The sequence below is a fragment of the Erinaceus europaeus genome, chromosome 10 (genome assembly GCF_950295315.1).
Source record: "Erinaceus europaeus chromosome 10, mEriEur2.1, whole genome shotgun sequence".
NCBI lineage: Eukaryota > Metazoa > Chordata > Mammalia > Eulipotyphla > Erinaceidae > Erinaceus > Erinaceus europaeus.
In genome coordinates, this window is record NC_080171.1 from 29,180,888 (window position 1) to 29,193,712 (window position 12,825).

The window sequence follows — 12,825 nt, forward strand, 5'->3', positions numbered from 1 at the left end:
GACTTGCTTCACCACTTGTGAAGCGACTCTCCTGCATGTGGGGAGCCAGGATCCTTATGCCGGTCCTTGCGTTTACGCCACTTGCGCTTAACCCACAGTGCTACCTCCCGATTCCCTTAAAAATATTTTTAAATTTATTTTTATTATTGGATAGAGACAGAGAAGTTGGGAGGGAAGGGAGAGGTAGAGAGGGAAAGAGACAGACACCTGCAACCCTGCTTCATCACTTGTGAAGCCTTCCCCCTTCAGTTGGGGTCCAGAAGCTTAACTCTGCTTCCTTGTGCATTATAGTGTGTGTGCCACTGCCTGGCCCCCAGCTCTGGTTTATAGTGTGGTGCTGGGGATTGATCCTGGGATCTTTTTTTTTTTTTTTTCAAATTTATTTATAAAATGAAAATATTGACACGAACCTGGGATCTTATGTGCTTCAGGCATGAAAATCTTTTTTTAAAAAAAATCTTTTATTTTATTTATTATTGGATGGAGACAGAAATTGGGAAGGGAGGGAGAGAGACAGAGAGATACCTGCAACACTGATTCACCACTTGTGAATCTTTCCCCCTGCAGGTGGGGATCAGGAGCCTGAACCTGGGTCCTTGCACACTGTAGTGTGTGTGCTTAACCAGGTGCGCCATTGCCTGGCTCCATGAAAGTGTTGTTATGGGAGTCGGGCAGTAGAGCAGCAGGTTAAGCACAAGTGGCGCAAAGCGCAAGGACCAGCGTAAGGATCCTGGTTCAAGCCCCCAGCTCCCCACCTGCAGGGGCGTCGTTTCACAGGCAGTGAAGCAGGTCTGCAGGTGTCTATCTTTCTCTTCCCCTCTCTGTCTTCTCTTCCTCTCTTCATTTCTCTCTGTCCTATCCAACAACGATGACATTAGTAACAACAACAATAATAACTACAACAATAAAACAACAAGGGCAACAAAAAGGGAGTAAATAAACATTTTTTAAAAAGTCTTTTTATATAATCATTGTCTCCCACAGCCAAAAAATGGAAATAAACTAAAATATTTTTATTAGTGATTTAATATTGGTTTACAAAATTACAAGGTAACTGGAGCAAACCCACACCATTTTCAACACCAGAGTCTGTGTCTCCATTCTTTCCATTAGAAACTTGCAGTGGTTCTCCCAAGGTCACATATCAGTTGACTATTTCTACAAACTAAAATATTTTAAAAATGGAACAGATTCATGTGTTTCAAAGATTGTAAAAACTAACAGTAGACTACACACTAATTCAATTATTATTCTCCTTCAAAATGTGCTCAGTGTTGTAGGCCATTTAAAAAAACTAAATCTGGGAGGCTCGCTGTGGAGCACAGGGTTGAGTGCACATATTGCAGTGTGCAAAGTCTCAGGTTCAAGCCCCTAGTCCACACCTGCAATGGAGAAGCTTCACAAATATTAAAATAATACTGCAGATCTCTCTTCCTCTCTCTACCTCACTCTTCCTTCTTAACTTCTCTCTGTCTCTATCCTAAATAAATAAGAAATATTTTTTAAAAAATAATAAGTGGTCCAGGAAGTGGCACAGTGGATAAAACATTGGACTCTTGAGCATGAGGTCCTGAATTTAACCCCTGGCAGCACATATACCAGAGTAATGTCTGATTCTTTCTCTCTCTCCTCTTATATTTCTCATGAATAAATAAAATCTTTAAATAAATAATAAAACTGAAAGTAAGAAAAAATAAAAAAGGAAAATACTTGTCCTCAGTAAATAAAATCTTCACTAGGACATCTTGGAAGGAAGTCTCAATTATGTGATGACTAAGTTTACAATGAAATGATGAAATTTTGCTCAGAGTATAGTTGATTCTTGCTGATCCTTGCCCTTTACAGGTTGTTAACTTTTAAAAAGAGAAAGTAAAAATGAGCACTTTTGGTTACGATGACGGGTTTAGGATATACTGAAGTATACCAGCTGTATGTAAATTGCTATGGTATACTACACATGTTATGGTACAGTTGTGTTCAGATGATTTTTTTTTTTATGCCACCACAGCTATTGCTGGGGGTTCAGTGCCATTAGTACAGATCCACTGCTCCTGCTAGCTATTTTTTCTTTGTTTTGTTTAATATTTTTACTTATTTGTTTGGATAGAGACTGATAAATTGAGAGGGAAGGAGCATTTAGAGAGGGAAAGAGACAGAGGTACATCTGCAACACTGTTTTACTTGTGAAGCTTACCCACTGCAGATGGGGACCAGGGGCTTGAACCAGGGTCTTTCTGCAGTGTAATGTGTGTACTCAATCAGGTAAACCATAGCCTGGCCCCTCTTTCTTCTCCTTTTTTTTTTTATTATTATTTCTTTATTGGGAAATTAATGTTTTACATTCAACAGTAAATACAATAGTTTGTACATGCATAACATCCCCCAGTTTCCCATATAACAATACAACCTCCACTATGTTCTCTATCATCCTTCATGAACCTGTATTCTCCGCACCCACCCACCCCAGAGTCTTTTACTTCGGTGCGATATGCCAATTCCATTTCAGGTTCTACTTGTGTTTTCTTTTCTGATCTTGTTTTTCAACTTGTGACTGAGAGTGAGATCATCCCATAGTCATCCTTCTGTTTCTGATTTATTTCACTTAACATGAATTTTTCAAGGTCCATCCAAGATCGGCTGAAAACCGTGAAGTCACCATTTTTTACAGCTGAGTAGTATTCCATTGTGTAGATATACCACAACTTGCTCAGCCATTCATCTGTTGTTGGACACCTGGGTTGCTTCCAGGTTTTGACTATTACAAAATGTGCTGCCAAAACATATGTGTACACAGATCTTTTTGGATGGATGTGTTGGGTTCCTTAGGATATATCCCCAGGAGAGGAATTGCAAGGAAGGTCATAGGGTAGGTCCATTTCTAGCCTTCTGAGAGTTCTCCAGACTGTTCTCCACAGATGTTGAACCAATTGACATTCCCACCAGCAGTGCAGGAGGCTTCCTTTGACCCCACACCCTCTCCAGCATTTGCTGCTGTTACCTTTTCTGATGTATGACATTCTCACAGGAGTAAAGTGGTATTGTCTTGATTTGCATTTCTCTGACAATCAGAGACTTGAGCATTTTTTCACGTGTTTCTCGGCCTTCTGGACCTCTTCTGTGCTGAATATTCTGTCCATGTCCTCCCCCCATTTTTGGATGGGGTTATTTATTGTCTTGTTGTTGAGTTTGGCAAGCTCTTTATATATGTTGGTTATTAGCCTCTTGTCTGATGTATGGCGTGTAAAGATCTTCTCCCATTCTGTGAGGGGTCTCTTGGTTTGGGTAGTGGTTTCTTTTGCTGTGAAGAAGCTTTTTAATTTTTTTTTTTTCTCCTCCTCCAGGGTTATTGCTGGGCTCGGTGCCTGCGCCATGAATCCACCGCTCTTAGAGGCCATTTTTTCCCCCTTTTGTTGCCCTTGTTGTAGCTTCGTTGTGGTTATTATTATTATTGCCCTTGTTGACGCAATTCGTTGTTGGATAGGACAGAGAGAAATGGAAAGAGGAGGAGAAGACAGAGAAGGGGAGAGAAAGATAGACATTTGCAGACCTGCTTCACCGCCTGTGAAGCGACTCCCCTGCAGGTGGGGAGCCGGGGGCTCGAACCGGGATCCTTACGCCGGTTCCTGCGCTTTGCGCCACATGCGCTTAACCTACTGCGCCACCGCCCGACCCCCGAAGCTTTTTAATTTGATGTAGTCCCATAGGTTTATACTTTCCTTAGTCTTCTTTGTAATTGGATTCGTTTCATTGAAGATGTCTTTAAAATTTATGCGGAAAAGAGTTCTGCCAATATTTTCCTCTAAGTGTCTGATAGTTTCTGGTCTAACATCCAAGTCCTTGATCCACTTGGAATTTATATTTGTATTTGGTGAAATACAGTGGTTCAGTTTCATTCTTCTGCATGTTTCAACCCATTGTTTCCAACAACATTTGTTGAAGAGACTCTGCTTTCCCCATGTAGTAGTCTGGGCACCTTTGTCAAAGATTAGATGTCCATAGGTGTGGGGCCTCACTTCTGGGCTCTCAGTTCTATTCCACTGGTCAGTGTGTCTATTCATGTTCTAGTACCAAGCAGTTTTGATGACAATAGCCCTATAATACAATTTGAGATCTGGGAGTGTGATGCCTCCAGTTCTGTTCTTTTTTCTCAAGATTGTTTTGGCAATTCTAGGTCTTTTCTGGTTCCAGATAAACATTTGTAGCATTTTTTTCTATTCTCCTAAAAAATGTGCTTGGAATCTTGATGGGGATAGCATTAAATTTGTAGATGGCTCTGGGTAGTATATTCATTTTGATGATGTTAATTCTTCCAACCCATGAAAATGGAATATCTTTCCACTTCTTTGTGTCTTTTTCAATTTCTTTGAGTAGTGACTCATAATTTTCAGTATACAAGTCTTTCACTTCTTTGGTTAGATTTACTCCTAGATATTTTATTGTTTTTGTTGCTATAGTAAAAGGAATTGATTTCTGGATTTCAATTTCTTCCAGCTTAGTGTTTGCATAGAGGAATGCCGCTGACTTTTGAATGTTAATTTTATAGCCTGACACCTTACTGTATTTCCTGATGATTTCCAAAAGCTTCTTGCTGGATTCCTTAGGTTTTTCCGTGTATACTATCATGTCATTTGCAAATAGGGAGAGTTTGACTTCTTCTCTTCCAATCTGTATCCCTTGAATTCCTTGCTCCTGCCTGATTGCTATGGCAAGAACTTCCAACACTATGTTGAATAGTAATGATGATAGTGGGCAGCCCTGTCTAGTACCTGATCTGAGGGGAAATGCTTCCAGTTTTTCACCATTGAGTATGATGTTGGCTGTAGGTTTGCTATATATAGACTCCACTATCTTCAGGAATTTTCCATCTATTCCCATTTTTTGTAGTGTTTTGATCATAAAGGGATGTTATATTTTGCCAAAGGCTTTCTCTGCATCTATTGATATGACCATGTGGTTTTTGGTCTTGCTTTAGTTGATGTGGTGGATCACATTGATTGATTTACGTATATTAAACCAACCCTGCATGCCTGGGATAAACCCCACTTGGTCATGATGAACAATCTTTTTGATATACTGCTGTATCCGGTTGGCTAGAATTTTGTTCAGCATTTTAGCATCTGTGTTCATCAGAGATATTGGTCTGTAGTTTTTTTTTTTGGTTGTGTCCCTGTCTGCTTTTGGTATCAGGGTGATGTTGGCTTCATAGAAGCTGGTAGGGAGTATTCCAGTGTCTTCAATCTTCTAGAAGACTTTTTTTTAAATTTTATTTATTTATTCCCTTTTGTTGCCCTTGTTGTTTTATTGTGGTAGTTATTATTGATGTCATTGTTGGATAGGACAGAGAGAAATGGAGAGAGATGGGGAAGACAGAGAGGAGGAGAGAAAGACAGACATCTGCAGACCTGCTTCACCGCCTGTGAAGTGACTCCCTGCAGGTGGAGAGCCGGGGTTCGAACCGGGATCCTTATGTCGGTCCTTGTGCTTTGCGCCTGCTGCGCTACAGCCCGACTCCCCTGGAAGACTTTTAAAAGTAGAGGTATTAGTTCTTCTTTGAAGGTTTTGTAGAATTCATTTGTAAAACCATCTGGTCCAGGACTTTTATTTTTTGGGGAGATTTTTGATAACTGTTTCAATTTCATTTGCTGTAATGGGCCTGTTCATGTTATCTACTTCCTCTTGACTTAGTTTTGGAAGTTGGTAGGTATCTAGGAAATCGTCCATTTCTTCCAGGTTTTCTAGCTCGGTGGCATATAGTTGTTCATAGAAGCCTCGCATGATATGTTGAATTTCTGCAGTGTCTGTTGTAATATCTCCTCTTTCATTTAGTATCCGATTTATTTGGGTCTTCTCCCTTTTTTTGTTTTGTGAGTCTGGCTAAAGGTTTGTCGATTTTGTTCACTCTTTTGAAGAACCAACATTTACTTTCGTTGATCTTTTGTATGGTTTTCTTATTTTCAATGTTATTGATTTCTGCCCTAACTTTAGTTATTTCTGTTCTTCTGGTTGCTTTAGGATTCCTTTTTTCTTTAGGGTTCCTTTGTTCTTCTTCTTCTAGGTCTTTAAGATGTGCAATCAGCCTCTTTATTTGTGCTTTTTCTTGTTTCCTAATGTGTGCTTGTATAGCTATGAACTTCCCTCTTAGTACTGCCTTAGCTGTGTCCCAAATATTTTGATAGCTTGTGTCTTCATTTTCATTGAACTCTCAAAACATTTTGATTTCTTCCTTTATTTCCTCTTTGACCCAGAAATTGTTAAGAAGTGTACTGTTGAGCTTCCACATTTTGGGACTATTACTAATCTTTTGTTGATTGTTAAGTTTGTTTCTGTTAATATATTGCTGTAGCTCTTTCAGTATAAGTTTGATGTATTTAGATGGCTTCTCATTGGGTGTATAGATGTTAATAATTGTTAAGTCCTCTTGATTGACTGATCCTCTGAGCATTAAGTAGTGTCCATCCCTATCTTTTTTAATCTTACCTATTTTAAAGTCTATCTTGTCAGATATGAGAATAGCTGTTCCTGCCCTTTTTTGTGGGCATTTGGCTTGTATGGTAGTTTTCCATCCTTTCACTTTAAGTCTGTGTTTGTCTTGTTGAGTTAGGTGGGTTTCCTGTAGACTGCATATTGTTGGGTTGTATTTTCTGATCCATCTTCCTACTCTGTGTCTTTTAATAGGTGAATTCAGGCCATTGACATTTATTGGTATCAAAGATTGAAGATATTTGAATGCCATTCTTTTAGAGTTTTAGAGTGTTCTGATGTATGTCCTATTTATGGTGGTCTGATTATTTATAGGAGACCTTTCAGAACTTTTTTCAGGGCAGGCTTGATGATAGTTGATTCCTTCAACTGTTGCTTGTCTGAGAAGGTTTTGATGTCTCCATCTAGTCTGAATGACAGTCTAGCAGGATATTGTATTCTTGGTTGAAAGCCTTTTTCATTGAGCACTCGATAGATATCTTGCCATTCTCTTCTGGCCTGTAGTGTTTGTGTGGAGAAGTCTGCTGCTAATCTTATGGGTTTTCCTTTGTAGGTTACTCTTTGTTTTTCTCTTGCAGCCTTGAGGATCCTTTCTTTATCCTTATTCCTTTCCATTCTAAATAGGATGTGTCTTGGTGTCTTTAGGTCTGGGTTCATTCTGTTTGGGACCCTCTGGCCTTCTTGAATCTTTATGTCCTTGATGTTGTCTAGACAAAAGAAGTTTTCAGCTATTATGGCCTGGAAAATGCTTTCTTCCTCTCCTTCTCTTTCTTCCTCTGGTATGCCAGTGATGCGTATATTGTTTCTTTTGAAGTTATCCCATAGGACTCTGTTGTTTTCAGCATCTCTTAATCTCTTTTTGAGATCTCTTACTTCTTTTTTAGTTGTCGCTAATTCTGTCTTCAGCCTCATTGATTCTATTCTCTCTGCCCTCTACTTTTTTATCTGGAGTTCATCTATTTTGTTGCCCTGTTCTCCTATCTTTTCTTTTTTCTCTTCTCTTGTCTTCTCTCTTCTCTTCTTTCTCTTCTCTTCTCTCTCTCCCTCTCTCTCCTTTATTTTGTTTGATAGGATGGAGAGAAGTTGAGAGGGATAGGAGGTAGATTGGGAGAGAGAAAAGAGACACCTGTAGACCTGTCTCACTACTTGTGAAGCGTCTCCTCTGCAGGTGGGGACCAGGGGCTTGAACCTGAGTCCTTGCTCACTATAACGTGTACTCAACCAAGTGTGCCAACACCCTACCCTCAGAAGATGTGTTCTTAGCCGTATACCAAGAAGTGACAAGGTGAAATTGTAAGAGTGAAATAGAATTATTTTTAAGCTCTCCAGGAGTTGATTTCTATGTATAACCTAATTTATTTGGATAAGGGTTTAGTGCATATTCAAATTTTATCCATGGGAGAACTGCCTTTTTGTTATATGACAGATGTCATTCAGATACCACATCAAGTTCATAAATATGTAAATTCTGCTTTTTTTTCTGGAACAGTATGACTCAAAGCCAATATTTCCCCTCTAATTTAAGAAAACAAGAAGCAGAAGTCCAGACCTCGGAAGCCTCGAAGGACTAGAAATGAAGAAAATGAACAAGATGGGGAGTTAGAAGGTCCTGTTATTGATGAATCCGCACTGTCGCCAAAAGAGCTGCTGGGCTTGCAGCAGGCTGAGGAGCGTCTAAAACGAGACTGCATTGAGAGGCTAAAGAAGGTAATGGGCTAGGCAAATAGCTTACTTGGATAGTGTGTTGCTTTGCCATGTGCACAACCCAGGTTCAAGCCTGGCTGCCACTGCATTAAAGAAAGTTTCTGGGAGTTGGGCTGTAGCACAGTGGGTTAAGCGCAGGTGGCGCAAAGCACAAAGACCGGCATAAGGATCCCGGTTCGAACCCCGGCTCCCCACCTGCAGGGGAGTCGCTTCACAGGCGGTGAAGCAGGTCTGCAGGTATCTATCTTTCTCTCCCCTTCTCTGTCTTCCCCTCCTCTCTCCATTTCTCTCTGTCCTATCCAACAACAACAACAACAATAATAAATACAACAATAAAATAACAAGGGCAACAAAAGGGAAAAAATAAATAAAATAAATATTAAAAAAATATAAAAAAAAATAAAGAAAGTTTCTATATATATTATTCAGAGGGAAGGGAAAACAGAGAGAGGAAGGAGGACACCCGCAGCACTGCTTCACCACTTGTGAAGCTCCTCTCACCTCCACAGGTGGGTACCCGGGGCTTGAACCCTGATCTTTGTGTATTATAATGTGTGCTGTACTCGTGTGCTACTGCCTGGCTCTAAGAGTAGCAGTGATGTATTAGCAGTTTTAAAGCACAGGGGAAATTATTTTCTGAATAAACTTTGTTTTCCTGTGTTTTTGAAGATAACACATATATATATGTCTTTGAATCTCTGTTCATTATAGCGGCATCGAAACTACCCTACTGCCAAATATACCTGCAAACTTTGTGATGTTTTCATTGAATCCATTGCATTTGCTCATAAACATATCAAAGAGAAGAGGCATAAGAAAAACATCAAGGTAAGTCTAATGTATTCCCAAACAAGTATACTTGTTAATTATTATTACTCATCTGCATGACTTCTCCTTTAGATTGATTTTCATAAAATGTCTACTTACATTGAATTCACTTTAGCCAGAATGCTTTATGATGGTCAGATATGCTTTACAGGATAGTTCTTGTTGTTTGTTTTGTTTTATAATTTTCCTTAAGCATAGTGTCAGGAAGAATGAAATCATTGATAGGACCTATGTCTATGTTAAGGTGTAGGTGTGCATGCCTTTAATGCCAGTAGTAATAGGACAAACAATCTGGAATATCATTCACTGATATTTTTATGTTCTTACCTTTCATTTATCCTTATTTCTTCTATTTATTTGTTTGTTTGTTTTATTTGCCAGAGCACTGCTCATCTCTAGTTTATGGTTGTGTGAGGGCTTGAACCTGAGACTTCAGAGCCTCACACAGGAAAGTTAGTTGCATAACCATTATGCTATCTTCAGTGCATAAAGAGGTGTGAATATGTTTGATAAGATTTAGAATGAGATGAGAGGGAGGGCTGTGAAAATATTATAGAAAACTCTAGACGTGTTTTTATTCGTGGATGTTAGAATGTAAAAACTGTTGCTGAGTCATTTTTAATTTCAACAATGATCTTTAAAGGAGAAGCAAGAGGAAGAGTTGCTTACTACATTACCCCTGCCAACACCTTCCCAGATAAATGCAATTGGCATTGCCATTGACAAAGTGGTACAAGAGTTTGGCTTACACAATGAGAACTTGGAACAGAGGCTGGAAATTAAATGTATTATGGAAAATGTGTTCCAACACAAGTTACCAGGTATTTTCTAGGTTGTTTTTTTTTTCTCCCATCCTACTTAGCTATTAAGAAGTACCTCACTCATTTTCCTGCCACTAGTAATTTTCATCTAATGAGAGTTGATTCATCACATGCCAAAGATTACTTTTTGTGTGTTTGATCTGTCTTTCCACAACAGAACAAAGAATTTTACCTTCATTGTCATTAAATTTGTCTTCACTATAAATTTTTTTTTAAGTTATTTATTAGAGACAGCCAGAAATTGAGAGGAGGATATGGGAGAGAGACAGAGAAACACCTGCAGCCCTGCTTCACCATCTGTGGAATGGGGGTTAGATATTGAGAGAAGAGAGATACCTATAGTACTGATTCATTGCTTGTGACGCTTCCCCCTTACAAGTGGGGTCTGGGGCTTGAACCCGGATCCTTGTGTGCTGTAACATGCATGCTCTACTGAGTGTGCCACTGCAAGGCCCCACAAACTAGTTTTCAAAGATTTTCTTAAATGTTTCGATTCTTTTAGTATATTTAATAAAGCCTTTTTAAAAAAAATTTGATTAAGAACTCTACAGGCATTTATCTTTGTTTTAACTAAAAATAATTTTATCAAAACAAGGGCAACAAAAGGGAATAAATACAATTAAAAAAATAACAATTTTATCAATTTAGATAGACAGGCAAACAAATATGTATACAAAAGCCCTCTAATGCCACCCACTCAGATTTATCAGGGATTTAAATTACTTGCAGATAAAGAAATTTATAGTGGGGGCTGGGTGGTGGTGCACCTGGTTGAGCACACATGTTGCAAATTACAAGGACCCTGGTTCAAGCTGCTGCTCCCCACCTGTAGGGGGAACACTTCAAGAGCAGAGAAGCAGATTTGCAGGTGTCTTTTCTTTCTCTTCCTCTCTGTCTCTCCCTCCCTTAATTTCTCTGTCTTATTGAATGAAAAGGGAAGGGGGGAGGCAGCAGAAGTGGTGTGTTTGTAGTTTTGACACTGAGCCCCAGTGACTGGAGGCCAAAAAAAAAAAAATAAATAATGTGTAAGTAATTCTGAGCAACAGGTTATTTGTATAGTGTATCATACTGCATATTGACTATAAAGAAGTTAGATTAGCAGATCTCTAAATTATAAATTAATTAATTAATATACACAAATGTCTTCTAATGAGAAAGGTTAGTTTTTGTTTGTTTGGGTGCAGTGATAGTAAAATATTGAAAAAAGTACACATACACTTCCTCCTCTACAGAGTGAATCGGTTGCTGCCTAATACTTAAAATTTTATTTGTGGGGCTGGACAGTGGTACATCTATTTGAGTGCACACATTATAGTATGCATGGACCCAGGTTCAAGCCCCTAGTCCCCTGCAGGGGGGGAAGTCTCACAAGTAGTGAAACTGCACTGCAAGTTTCTTTCGTCTCATCCTCTATCCCTTCCCTTCTCTTAAATATTTTATTTATTCATTCATTTATTATTGGATAAAGACAGAGAGAAATTGAGAGGGGCGGGGGGAGATAGAAAGAGAGACATCTGCAGCCCATGCTTCACCGCTCCTGAAGCTTTACCCCTTGCAGGTGGGAACCAAGGGCATTGAATCTGGGTCTCTGTGCCCTATAATATGTGCACTTAACCAGGTATACCACCGCCTGGCTTCTATTCCCTCCCTCCCTTCTCAGTTTAATTTGTCACATCAAATAAAGGAAAGGGGAGAAAAAAAAAAAGGCTGATAGGAACAATGCATTTGCAGGCACCGAGCCTCAGCAGTAACCCTGGTGGCAAAACAGATTTTTTCAAAAATTTTGTAACATGTGGTTCAGGAGGTGGCGCAGTGGATAAAGCATGGGACTCTCAAGCATGAGGTCCTGAGTTCAATCCCCCCAGCAGTACATGTACCAGAGTGATGTCTGGCTCTTTCTCTCTCCTCCTATGTTTCTCATTAATAAATAAATAAATAAATAAAAATTTTGTAACACTATTAAAATTTTTTTTTTATTGTCTTTATTGGATAGAGACAGCCAGAAATAGAGAGGGAAGGGGGTGATAGAGAGGGAGAGAGACAAAGAGACACCTGCACTTGCTTCACCACTTGCAAAGCTTTCCCTCTGCAGGTGGGGACTGGGGGCTCGAAACCGGATCCTTACACATTGTAATGTGTGTTCAACCAGGTGCACCACCACCCAGCCCCCAACACTATTTTTTTTAATTTATTTAAAAAAGGAGATATTAACAAAACCATAGGATAAGAGGGGTACAACTCCACACAATTCCCACCACCAGATCTCTATATCCCTTCCCATCCCCTGATAGCTTTCCCATTCTTTATCCTTCTGGGAGTATGGACCCAAGGTCATTGTGGGATGCAGAAGGTGAAAGGTCTGGCTTCTGTAATTGCTTCCTTGCTGAATATGGGTGTTGACAGATCGATCTATACTCCCAGCCTGCCTCTCTCTTTCCCTAGTAGGGTAGGGCTTTGGGGAAGCGGAGCTCCAGGACACATTGGTGGGGTCCAGGGAAGTCTGGTTGACATCATGCTAGCATCCAGAACCTGGTGGCTGAAAAGAGAGTTAACATACAAAGCCAAACAAATTGTTGAACAATCTAAAGGCTGGAACAATGCAGATGAAGAGCTGGGGGGGTCCTCCATTTTGTAGATAGCTAGTAGCATATTCTAGTTATATTCCAAAGGGTCTGTGGCTATACTTTTTTTTTTTTTTCCTGAGCCTGTAATCTGATATGCAGGTGGATCCAAGTTATTGTCTGGGGAGATGATGTCATGGCTGGAAAAGGGGCAGAAAGCTGGATCAGGGAAGAGAGTAGCTCCCTAATATGGGAAAGGGGTATAAATATTGTTGACTGTAAACACCATTGATTTTGATTTGGTCTGGGGCCCATATTCAGTTTGTGACCTCTGCATCCCTGTAGATCTGAGCTCACATTCTGTGGTCATGAGTATGAATGTTCCAAGCTGCCCCCTTATCAACCCATCTTCCTCAGGTGTAGCATAGAGT

General features: G+C 39.7%; 1 protein-coding gene across 7 annotated transcripts in view; it reads left to right on the top strand.

Moving 5' to 3' along the window:
* TUT7 (terminal uridylyl transferase 7) overlaps positions 1–12,825 on the top strand; it is an 82,108-nt gene that overhangs the window by 8,511 nt on the left and 60,772 nt on the right. For all 7 annotated transcript variants that reach the window (XR_009551994.1, XM_060199477.1, XM_060199473.1 and 4 more), the window contains exons 3-5: positions 8,006–8,187; positions 8,896–9,012; positions 9,656–9,833. Coding sequence is in view for 6 of the 7 variants with exons in the window: in XM_060199477.1 (XP_060055460.1) it covers positions 8,006–8,187; positions 8,896–9,012; positions 9,656–9,833 (477 nt within the window). In the remaining variant the exon portion in view is untranslated. The remainder of the gene's footprint in view (positions 1–8,005; positions 8,188–8,895; positions 9,013–9,655; positions 9,834–12,825) is intronic.